The 12842-nt window shown below is 44.1% G+C and overlaps 1 protein-coding gene across 11 annotated transcripts in view; it reads right to left on the bottom strand.

Moving 5' to 3' along the window:
• Positions 1–12842, bottom strand: part of ELAVL2 (ELAV like RNA binding protein 2) — a 213462-nt gene that overhangs the window by 52131 nt on the left and 148489 nt on the right. For all 11 annotated transcript variants that reach the window (XM_070742491.1, XM_070742499.1, XM_070742490.1 and 8 more), the window contains one exon: positions 902–1005. In XM_070742491.1, the coding sequence (XP_070598592.1) occupies positions 902–1005 (104 nt within the window). The remainder of the gene's footprint in view (positions 1–901; positions 1006–12842) is intronic.

The raw sequence follows: 12842 nt of genomic DNA, 5'->3' as shown, positions 1-12842 counted from the left end.
TGATTACTTGACCATGGGGATGCTGCAAAGCTCTTGAGTGTGGAAAAATGGTAATAAATCACATTTTTAGTGTCATCATAACTTTGAATGGTCACTAAATGAACTGTTGTTAAATCGAGGAGTACCCGTACTTGCATCTGACGTTTCTCCAATATATCGCTATTCACTCTTGCCTAGATAAAGAACCTATTGTACCAATCAAATTCATTGTTCCATTCGATCACTGTGTAAAAAAATTGTGCAAAAAGCAGGAACTCCAAAATCCAGATTTATTACCTCAGAAGAAGGAAAATAAAGCTAGCTGTGATTTCAGATACCAATGCAAGGATGATCTAACTTTCCCCATACCTTTTTCGCTTAAGATCTACAGTATATCTCAAATGACAAGAAAATCAATGTATTATTTTAGGAAAGCGGAGAACAATTGTGGCTCATAGGCTAGAAGTCTCCCCAAGCACCTCATTTGTCACCTCCAAACCTCTCTCACTGCAACAAGCACATTTCAATGACTGTTCCAAAGACATAATCAGCTGTGCCTCCTGCAGCCCTCAGGCAAGGCAAAAAATGAATTTATTTAGAACTCTTCTGTCTATGAAAACCATGAGACAAAGCACAAGGGAATTCAAAGTGGGAAAATTCAGCTGCTGGGAACATTTATCAGAGAAGTCTTAAATATAGTGCTTTCTATTTTATATTATTATCAATATTAATACAGTATCACATAACTTGATAGATACTGGGATTTTCTTTTGATATGGTTGCAAATAGATGCAAACTGCCGGTGTAAGCTCTGGCAAACAAAGACAATTACTTTGAACAAATTAATATAGCTTTTGGAAATACATAAGCTTACCCAAGCTATTTTGTTCTACATTAATTTTAATCTCAAAGTTTTACATACTTTTATAGTTTTGGTTTGAAGTCTCAATCCATTCAGAGTGTTGATTGCCTTTTCAGCATCCTTAGGGTCAATGTAATTCACAAATCCATACCCCAAACTCTGTCCTGCAGATTAAGAAAATATGAGAAAGTAAAAAAGTTACATGAGTACATAAAGAACTCACATTTACGTTTGAATTTTTTATTAATAAAAAATCATTTAAAGGTACTATATGAGAAAAAAACAACTTCAACAATTGGGGTGGCCCACTCACTGAGATAGGAAAAATGAAAACACATTTAAAATATGTTAAATATACTATAACCTTATATTTAACAATCACAAGTTTATGAACCAGTTTAGATATTGCTTATATTTCTATTCTTTATTATTCTAGTTCATCCAAAAACCATAATTTGCTAAAGCAGTAGCTATCAACAAACCAAGAGGAACACTGACAAAAGACAAAAAAAAAGAAAGAGAACATTAGTTCACCTTTTGTATATAATGAGATTCTGAGGGGTCCATGACAACTTGCCACAGCCAAGTAACTCACCATGGCCAGCTTTCCACAGTCAACTTGCCCCAACAAGTTGCCTTAGGACAAGAGTTACACTAATATCAAAGAAATGATGGAACAGAATAATTAAAGAAAGGCTGCAAAAGGAAGGACCAAATGAAATGCAAATGACAGAAATTAAAATATGTTTTTATTTATTTTAAATTGAAATGTTAAATTGTCCTGCAGCCATGTGCCACCCCCACCCCCACCCCCGGTGAGTTCGCTACGGCAAGCTGTCTCGAGTTGATTTGGTTGAGGTGAGTTGAGTGCGGCAAGTAAGCCACAGTGAATTGGCTGTGGCAAGTTGTCCCATTCAGATTCTGAGACTAAGGAACCTGACAACCACAGAAAAACAAATCTGGAATATAGCCAGTACAGGCAGTCCACGACTTACAACAGTTCATTCAGTGATCGTTCAAAGTTATGACCCTGAAAAATATGACTTATGACCATTTTTCACGGTTACAACCTTTACAGTATCCCCACAATCATGTGATCAAAATTGAGATGCTTGGCTGCTGGTTCATATTTATGACCATTGCTGTGTCTCAAAATCAATGTGGAAGCCAGATTCATTGGCTACTCATTTATCAAATTCAGTGATTCACTTAACAACTGTGGACAGAAAAGTTGTAAAATGGGGCAAAACCCACTTAACAAATGTTTTATTTAACAAGAGAAAATTTGGATCCAATTGTGGTCCTAAGTCCAGAAATACCTACTGGTATATCTAAATTTTGTGAGTAATGAAACACTATCTATTAGAAAAGGAAGATAAAATATTTTAATAGCAAGAGTCAGCAATCCTTTTCAAGTAATAGGTAATATCACGTTATTTATCTTGTTTGCTGTATGGTCATAGACCAAAAAAATCAGGGTATAATTAAAAGTAATTTGCTTGAATGTAATTTGATAAAGAATAACAATCACAAAGCAAGCAACTTCCAAATCAGCATATAGAGCAAAAACTGCTACTCTACAGAGGTAAAATCCAACAATTAATTAATTGTTAGAGTTGAAAGGGACCATGCAGGTCATCAAGTTCAACCCCCTGCCTGAGCAGGAAAGTCTACAGCACCCCAGCCAAATGGCAGTCCAATCTCTTCTTTAAAATGTCCAGAGTATTGGAGTTTACAACGTCCGCTGGAAGGTTGTTTCACTGGTTGATCGCTCTGACCGTCAGGAAGTTCTTCCTTATTTCCAGGTTGAATCTCCCCTTGGTCAGCTTCCAGCCGTTGTTCCTTGTCCGGCCCTCTGGTTCCCTGGAGAATAGAGTGACCCCCTTCTCTCTGTGGCAACCCCTCATATACCTGTAGACTGCTATCATGTCCCCTCTGACCCTCCTTTTCTCTAGGCTATCCATGCCCAATTCCCGCAGTCTCTCTTCGTAAATCTTAGTTTCTAGTTCCCTAATCATTTTGATTGCTCTTTTCTGCACCTTCTCTAGAGTCTCAATGTCTCTTTTGAAGTGTGGTGACCAGAACTGAATACAGTACTCCAGATGTGGTCTGACCAGAGCGTAGTAGAGTGGTATTAAGACTTCCCTGGTCTTGGAGTGTATTCCCCTGTTGATGCAGCTTAGGATTGTATTGGTTTTTTTGGCCATTGCTGCACATTGTTGGCTCATGTTTAGTTGATTATCCACCAAGACTTTTCGCAGTCACTACTGTTGAATTGGGTTTCTCCCAGGCTGTATGTGTGTCTAGGTTCTTTTTTTTACCTAAGTGAAGGACTTTGCTCTTGTCGACGTTGAACATCATTTTGTTAGTATGGGCCCACTGTGTTAACCTGTCCAGGTCTTTCTGTATTTTGAGCCTATCCTCTATCTAGGGTATTGGCTACCCCCGCAAGCTTGGTGTCATCTGCGAATTTGATAAGTTCCCCTTCTATTCCCTCATCCAGGTCGTTGATGAAAATGTTGAAGAGCACAGGGCCCAGGACAGAACCCTGTGGTACCCCACTGCCTACCTTCTTCCATGTGGAGCCGTTGAGGACAACTTGTTGGGTGCGGTTGGTCAGCCAACTGTTAATCCAACTGCATGTGTTGTAATCTACCCAGCTTTTTTCTAATTTGTGGATTAAGAGATTGTGGTCAACTTTATCAAAAGCTTTACTGAAGTCTAAGTTTATGAGGTCTACTATGTTGTGCTTGTCTACTGATTTGGTTATGGTATTGAAAAATTATATGAGATTGGTTTGGCATGATTTGTTTCTGACAAACCTGTGCTGGCAGGTTGGATATTATCTTTTTTGTTTCCAAGTAGTGGCAAAGCTGGTTTTTTTTTTATTATTTTCTCCATTATTTTTCCAGGTATAGAAGTCAGTCTGATAGGTCTGTAGTTGCCTTGATCAGTCTTTTTATCTTTTTTTGTGGATGCAAACTATGTCAGCTCATTTCCAGTCTTCCGGTAGGTCTTCAGTGGTTCAAGATTTTTGGTAGATGAGGTTCTGCTATGGGGTCTGCCAGTTCTTTTAGGACTCTGGGGTGAAGTCCGTCTGGTCCTGGAGATTTGTACTCGTTGAGCTCCCACAAGTAGTCCCTAATTGTAGTTTTATCTGCGTTGAGTTCTGTTCCGGGGCTGTTTATTGCAGGTTAGTTGGTTGGTGGTTCCTTTTTGTGTGAAGACTGATGTAAAGTAGGCATTGAGCAGCTGTGCTTTATGTCTGTTGTCTGTGATTTCATTATCGTCTTCATTTTTTAGTGTAGTGACTGTTTCCTTGGTTTTCTTCTTGTTTATGTGACGGAAGAAACTTTTTTGTTGTCATTAACTTTCATTGCAAGGTATTGTTCGTGTTGAGCTTTTGCTGTTTTTTGTTTGCAGGTTCTGGCCGTTTGCTGATATTCCGCCTTGGTTATGAGTCCTTCTTTCCATTTTTTATATTTGGCTTTTTTTTCTTTTATGTTTTCTGCGAGGTCTTTGTTTAGCCATGCTGGTTTCATTTTAGTTTTTCTGCTTTTCCTTTTCATGGGGATTGAATTATTTTGGGCCTCTATGATAGTGTTTTTTAGGGCCTCCCAGGCTTCCTGTGTGGATTTACTCTTTAGAGGTTCCTTCCAGGGTTTTTTTCCCAGGTTCGCTCTGAGCTTGTTAAAGTCCGATTTTCTGAAGTCTGGGACTGTAGTGGAGTTGGGTATAGCATTTGGTGATTGCATTATGTTGAATTTTAGGATGATATGGTCACTCTCACCGAGTGTCCCTTCTTCTTCTATTCCCTCTATCATTTCGTCCCTGTTTGTTAGAATTAGGTCTAGTATTGCAGTCCCTCTCTGGTTCCTGGTTCCACTTTTTGGGTTAGAAAGTTGTCAGCGAGGCTGGTGAGAAATCTGTCAGACTTTCCACTTTGTGCTGAATTTGTTTTCCAGTTAATGTCGGGGTAGTTAAAGTCCCCCATTATTGTTGTGCTGTGCTTGTTGCATATTGCTGATAGTTGGGTTGTAAAGAGGTTGTCCGCTGTATCTGTTTGGTTTGGTGGCCAAACAGATTTGGTGGTATACTCCAATTGTATTATTGCCCTTTTTTTCTTTTATGTTAACCCATATGATTTCTAGGGGGCTATCTTCTTTGGATTGATATAGCTCAGTGGCAGTGTAGTGGTCTTTTATTTATAGTGCAACTCCACCTCCTTTCTTGTTTGACCTGTTTTTTTGAAGATATTGTAGCCCTTTATCTGTGTGTTCCAGTCGTGTGCTTCATCCCACCAGGTTTCTGTAATACCACTTAGATTGTATTGGCCCTCGTGCATTAGTAATTCCAGTTCATCCTATTTGTTCCTCAGGCTTTGTGCATTAGTGTACAGGCATTTTAGGTGTTTGTGTCTGATTCTGGGTGGACATTTTTATCCTCTGGTTTATTTGTGGGCTTGACTTGTACCCCTTTCTTATTTTGTTCATTATTCAGTCTCTTAGTTTTGTCACCCGCCCCTCTCAGTTCTAGTTTAAAGCTCTCCTGATAAGTTGGGCTAGTCGATTTCCTAGGAGGTTCTTCCCAGCTCTGGTAAGGTATAGCCTGTCTCTTGCTAGAGATGTATTGTAGACCGTGGGCGGGGAAACCAAAGTTATTTTGGTGACACCATCTCCTTAGCCAGTGGTTTATCTGTGGGATTTTGTGTTCTCTGGCAGGATGTTGTCCACTTGTGGGTAGAATAGAGGAGAAGACAACCTGTGTCCCTATCTTTTTGACTGTGTTGCCCAAGTGGTCGTAGTTTTCATTATTTGATTCATGTCTTTCCTTGTGTCGTTTGTTCCCGCATGGATCACCAGTAGGGGGTAGTAGTCAGTGAGCTTTAGGATTTTAGTGAGGTTTAGCGCTATTGTCAGAGATTTTGGCTCCAGGGTGGCAGCTCACCTCTCTGGATTGATTGTCCGGTCTACAGATGGCAAGTTCAATTCAGGGGAATAGGCGTTGATTGCTTACCTGAACGCCTCTTCTCGTACGGTGAGCGGGTACAGCAGTCACACGGGTTGCTCATGTCCAATCCGGTGGAACTGAGCCTAGTGTTAAAAAAGCTTGCCGGATCCGCCCCTTCCCCAGAATTCGCGAATCCATAGACTAGGCTCAGCTGTGAAGCTCTGTAGTGTTCAACTCTTATTGTTAGAGGAAAAAAAGGATTATAGGAAGGTAAGGAAGACACATACAAGGGCGGGAAGTGACTGCTGTACCCGCTCACCGTACGAGAAGAGGCGTTCAGGTAAGCAATCAACGCCTATTCTCCGTACTGAAGGAGCGGGTCCAGCAGTCACATGGGACATACCCAATAGATGGTCCCTAGGGTGGGATTAGATTGCTATCGTGTGAGATAACGGATTGGAGTACCCTTCTGCCAAAGGCAGCGTCCGCTGAAGCGTAAGCATCAATCTTGTAGTGCCTGATGAAGGAATTTGGCGAGGCCCAAGTGGCTGCTTTGCAGACCTCCTCCAACGGGGCTTGAGTCGCCCAAGCGGCCGAGGTGGCTGCGCTTCTGGTGGAATGCACTGTGATGTTCCTTGGAACTGAGAGGGAGGCCGATTCATAGGCCTTAGATATAGTCCCTCTGATCCAACGGCCTATTACTGTTGAAGACACTTTGGTCCCCATGACTCTGGGGTGATAGGCTATAAACAGTGCTTCTGACCTCCGAAAGGGTCCTGTGCGTTGGATATAGATTCTCAGCGCTCTAATAAGATCCAGAGTGTGCCATCTAATTGCCAAGGGATGGTCTCGTTGGAGGCAGAAGGAAGGTAGGACAATATCCTGAGTTCTGTGGAACATGGAACTGACCTTGGGTAAGAAGGTAGGGTCCAGTCGCAAGACTACCTTGTCCTGATGGAACTGGCAAAGGTCCTGCCTGATTGAGAGGGCAGCCAGCTCCGAAATGCGTCGAGCAGAGGTAATAGCCACCAGGAATGCTACCTTAAAGGATAAGTACCTTAGGGATGCTGATTTTAGGGGTTCGTATGGTGCCTGCGTGAGGGAATGGAGAACCCGAGGCAAATCCCAAGATGGATACCTGTGGACCTTGGAAGGTCTGAGGTTGGCTATGCCCTTGAGAAATTCCTGAACCTCTGGAAAGGATCGGAGAGGCTGTCTGCGGGGGCCCCCTAGGACAGATGAAATGGCTGCCAGATGACGCCGGAGGGTGCTGGTAGAAAGTCCTTTATGGAAGCCTTGCATAAGGAAGGAGATGATTCTGTGTATGGGAATGCACAGAGGGGAGAGGCCTTCCTGTAGGCACCACTGGTGAAACTTGGACCACGTGTGGTCGTAGATTCGATTGGTCGAACTCCTTCTGGCCCTTAAAATGACCTCCGCTGTATCGGGGTCATGACCACGCAGTTCTAAGTCTCTCCTGATAACAGCCAGGCGGTGAGGTGGAACCACTCCGGGTCTGGATGGAATGAGGCCCCCTGCCGCAGCATATCCCCCGAAACGGGGAGTCGCCAGGGGTCCTGAACGGACAGCTGTTGGAGATCCGCGAACCAGGGTCGACGGGGCCAATGCGGGGCGATTAAGATCAATCGGGCCCTCTCGGTGAGGACCTTGTGAATCACGTCCGGGAGAATTGGAATTGGAGGAAAGGCGTAAAGTAGGCCTGGTGGCCATGGACTCCGGAGGGCATTGATTGCTTCCGCTCCCGGGGATGGAAATCTGGAAAAGAAGCGAGGGAGTTGGGCGTTCGCATTGGTCGCGAAGAGATCCAGAATAGGTAGGCCGAATCTGAGGCAGATCTGATGGAACAGGTCCTGATGGAGGTTCCACTCTCCTGGGTCTATCGTTGCTCGAGATAGCCAATCCGCCTGGACGTTGAGGCTCCCCGAGATGTGGTCGGCTAGGAGCGACCGAAGATGTTTTTCCGCCCAAAGGCCTAACTTGAGGGCCTCCCTCATGAGAGCCTTGGATCTCGTGCCCCCCTGTCTGCAGATATGGCTTTTTGTGGCAATGTTGTCGGTGAGAATGAGAACGTGCCGGTTGGGAATGCGAGGAGAGAAATGTTTCAGAGCCAGAGAAACGGCTCTTAATTCTAGCCAATTGATTGGCCTGGAAGCTTCCTCCGGGGACCACGTGCCCTGGGCTATCATCCCCTGGGCGTGGGCGCCCCATCCCGATAGACTGGCATCTGTGGTGATGACAAATTGATCCGGGCACCTGAACGGGGATCCTTTGTCCATGGCCGGAGACTTCCACCACTTGAAGGATCTGCGAACACTTGGTGGAATGACAATGCGACGATTTGAGTTGCTGTGCCCCGATCTCTGAAAGGGTAATAGGAACCACTGAAGTTCCCTAGCATGAAGGCGAGCCCAGGGAATGATGCCTATGCATGACACCATCTTCCCCAAAAGGGAAGACAGAGTTACTATGGATACTGAAGGTTTGGATAAAATGTTGGAAATTAACTCCCCTATACTGAATTTTCTCTCGGGAGAGAGAAAAACCTGGGAGGATTCTGAATTAATAATGGAACCCAGGTGTAAAATGGATGTGGAAGGTTGGAGATGACTTTTATCAAAGTTGATGGAAAATCCATGGTCCTGAAGGACTGACATGGTGACAGACAGGTCTGAAATCACTTTCTCTAGGGAGTTCCCATGAATCAAAATATCATCAAGATAACATAAAATGTGGATGGGAGACGCCCGGATATAGGCCGCCAGGGACCCCAAGAGCTTTGTAAAGACCCGAGGGGCCGAGGAAAGGCCAAATGGCATTGCCCTATACTGGAAATGCCTACCTTGAAAGGAAAAACGTAAAAACTTTCTGTGGCACTTGGCTATAGGAATGTGAAGGTAGGCCTCAGTGAGGTCTAAAGAGACCATGAAATCTCCCGTGTGGATGGCGGCCAAAATAGAAGATAAGGAGTGCATCTTAAACTTCCTATATTTGATGAATAGGTTCAGCTTCTTTAAATCCAAAATAGCTCTCCAACCTCCGGAGGACTTTGGCACCATAAATAGGATGGAGTAAAATCCTAGGCCCTTCTGACCGGAAGGGACCGGTTGAATGGCTCTGATTGACAATAGATGAGAAATGGCCTCCTCCATACGGTTACGATCTGAGGATGACCTGGGAGAAGGGCAGGAAATAAAACGTTTCGGGGGAGGAGAAACAAATTCTAATAGAAGGCCTGTTTGAACGGTGTCAATGACCCAGGGGTCCTTGGAGGTGAGACGCCAATTAGAGGCGAAATGGGCTAGGCGACCCCCTATGGGAATTGAGGAAAAATTACCATCTAGGTTTTTTTGAAGCCCTGTTAGAGGACGCTCCCCTTTGGAAGCGAAAACCTCTGCCCCTGGAGTTCCTACCTTGGGAACGAAAGCGGGGGGAATACTGACCTGGAGATCTCTGATAGGAAGCCGCTTGATCTGGCTGGCGCCCTGGGCGACGAAAGGACTGCATTTTGGTAGCCTTTTTGGTGGTTGGGCCCAAGACTTTCTTCTTGTCCGTGGTTTCCGTGAGGAGTGGATCCAGAAGATCACCGAAAAGAAGATCGCGCTTTAAGGGACCCTGGGATAACTGCCACTTCTGGCGTACTCCCGCTTGCCAAGGGCGAATCCATAGGAGTCTTCTTGCCGTTGTAGAAGCTGCAATAGACTTAGCAGAAAATCTAGTAGATTGCAAGGTGGCATCAGCCACGTACTGGGCAGCTGCAAAGACCTTGTTGAAGTCTTGTTGACCTCTCAAGTCATCGGGAGGAATATGCTGTTGTAGTTGGCGAAGCCACAGAAGCATGGCTCTGGAGAAAAAGGAAGCTGCTGCAGAACTTTTAATGGCCCAGGAATCTGCGGTGAATCCTCTTTTGAGCATTTGTTCAATCCGCTTGTCCTCTGGGCGGAGGACTTCCTCTGCTTCGCCTGGCACAGCCGCTGCCGAGTGAAGGATCTTGACAGGTTCATCCGGTTTAGGAAAGGAGAGGAGCTCTTCATAGGAAGAGGAAAGTTTGTACAATTTTCTGTCCTTGGTGGAGGGATTAAGGCCAGAGGCTGGGAAATCCCACTGTTTAAGTAAGGCATCTTTAAACAATTTAGGCATAGGAATTACCTCGTTATCCTCCTGTTCCTCTGTGAAGTAAGGTAAGTTCTCCTCCGGGGGATCAGTGGAAGTAGAGGCTTGTTTCTCCTGGGCCGCTAATCCCGTAGAAATTCTAGCTTTGAGGAGGAGAGATTTGAACAATTGAGAAGGAAAAATAGTAATTGGAGAAGGAACCTTTATTTGGGATTCCTCATCATCTGAGAGACCTTGAAAGGGATCCTCATCATCCTCCAAATCCTCATATTCGTCCTGAGAGGAATCTGAATCCTCCTGAATAGGAGCTCTAACCGCTGGGGAGGAACCCAAGGGGCGGGAGGGACGAGGAGGAGGAGGAAGTACGGAAAGCTCATTGATGGAGGAGAGTTTGGCATCAATGGCCTTGGACAACACAGAAAAAATAGATTGGAACTCAGGAGGTAAACTAGAAATATCAGCAGGAATGGCAGAAGAATCCCTAAAGGCCTGGGAGGATCCTGGCTGGGGGGAATCTTCAATAATATCTGGTTCCTCTGGACCTATGCCCCATAGATTAGGTTGGGGTCTGTCTAGGTTAGGCTCATCCAGAGATAACACAGGGACCCCAGAAGGAGGTAGACTAGAAGCCTCTGGGGGGTCTTGACTACTGAGTACTTGGGCCTGTACTTTCAAACGTTTTGCTGATTTATCATGGATTCTTTGTAGGGCTAGGTCCCTTCTCTTCTCGGCCCTGGTGATCTTGGTCGAGGGGCGGGCCCCTGGAGAAGAGGAGGAAGAGGCCTGGGGGATACTAGTAATTTCATCGCCTGTAGGCCTGGCCTCTCTGGGACCTTTAGTTGTGCCTCTCTTGGGAAAAGTAGCCATAGTCTGACAATTAACAGAAGACAAGGCTGAGCCAATAACTGAATAATTAAGGAGAAGAATTTCAAGTACTTCCCAAGAGGAATGGATCCTGCTTCGAGGCCTCGAAGCTGCTGAGACTTGAGGGCAATCTGGGCAAACCCAGAGTTCGTGTCCCCAGATCCAGCGGGGCCCAGCCTCCCTAAACTTTTTAATTAAGTAAACCAAGGCACTCTGGTTGGAGGCTTAGCCGGTGGAGAATTAAGCCTGGGCGTCCCAAGGCCCGCTCCGGGATCCACGCGGTGGACTGAGGCCTACGCGGCTGGCAGAAGGCCAACACGAGAGGCCTAAATTTAAAAATGGGCGCGAAGGCCTTCGCGCCGAAAATCGCTCCGAGATAGGATTTTTAAAGGGGAAGCGATCGACTAAGTCCAGGAGACTAGAAAGGCGTCTCACTCCGCAGGAGGTATATTAAAGCCCTTTAATCATATTACAATAATGAATAAATAAATCAATACTTGCACCGAGACCTCCAGGCCAAGGGATTAAAGGAATCCACAAGCGGCCGCGGGAATCGTACACGGCAAAACCGCCGGGGGAAAACGAAACCGCAACTTCTCCAAAGGAAAAAAGCCGAGCCTCAAACGGCTGGCGCTATCCGTGCAAGTAAATAATAATGGTAAAACAATTCTTACTACTTTTGAAGGAAAAGATCGAAGGGAAGGTGTTAGAATGTTGAACGAGCTATCACAATACAACCGCAGGATATGCGAACTGAGCGAATTCTGGGGAAGGGGCGGATCCGGCAAGCTTTTTTAACACTAGGCTCAGTTCCACCGGATTGGACATGAGCAACCCGTGTGACTGCTGGACCCGCTCCTTCAGTACGGAGAAGTTGAATTGCAATCAACTGCAGTGGCACAAAATCTCAGTATTTTCACATGGATCTCTTAGTAGGAAAGGCAAACTTAAAAATTACATAATTCCACATAATATCATAGGGACAAAGTATCAACTTTTAAAAACTGATTTAATTTAAAAATGCCCAGAATTTCATGGGAATAGCAGATAAAATCATGAATACGTTGAGTGAGCTAGATTCCTCATAAAATTTTGGTCCTTTAAAAATAAAGTAAACATGTAATTGCTATCTCTGAGAAATTCTGCAAGTTGTAAACAAAATCATATTTATCTCTTGGAAAAAGGAAAAGTACCATGACTGAAAAACTGCAGAAATTAGAACAAGGCTATTTCCCTATCATGAAATTTGATAAAACATATGGTTTTTAGATTTGCATTCTACATTTCCAACAAATGGTGGCAGACAAGAATAATATATTTTAATATAAATCAAAGGCAGAGTAAACTAAAGCAAGCTAAGGAAAGATTCATGAAAGAAACTTCAGTCAACAAGACCAGCTACAAACAAATTGCATTATATTTCTGCATCAACTCAGGAGGTCAAGAGCTACTCTGAGCATTGTCTAGCTACTTAGGCCTCTTTTACAAAGGATTCAATGATTCCTATTTAATGTTTTTGGATTATTAGTGAGGAATGAGTATGTATGTATGTATGTATGTATGTATGTATGTATGTATGTATGTATGTATGTATGTATGTATGTATGTATTGAGTATACTCAAAGCAGCACAAAGCCAGTAACTTCAGCCTGATGATGGCAAATGTGATTTCGCTGAAACATCGCAGACACTCAAAATAATACACGGGAAAAACCCGAACTCACAACAATCTACATATGTACGTGCACACACACACACACACACACCATATTTTTGCTGATAACGATAGATTCGACAAAAATAATCACACACACACACACACATTTTCGTAGATTTTCATGGGTACAGGTATGAAGGTCTTGGCATATTTGGGTTTCTTTCCGTATAAGTTTCAGAGATTCCTGGTGATGTTTTGACGAGGTCCCACTCGTCAAAATGTCACCAGGAATCTCTAAAACTTACACGGGAAGAAATCCAAATATGCCAAGACCTTCATACATACATACGGAAATGTCTTCAACACTGGGTACAACTTAATGAGAAAAATATAGACTTT

Source organism: Erythrolamprus reginae, chromosome 2 (assembly GCF_031021105.1).
Source record: "Erythrolamprus reginae isolate rEryReg1 chromosome 2, rEryReg1.hap1, whole genome shotgun sequence".
NCBI lineage: Eukaryota > Metazoa > Chordata > Lepidosauria > Squamata > Dipsadidae > Erythrolamprus > Erythrolamprus reginae.
This window is presented reverse-complemented; position numbering and strand designations above follow the sequence as displayed.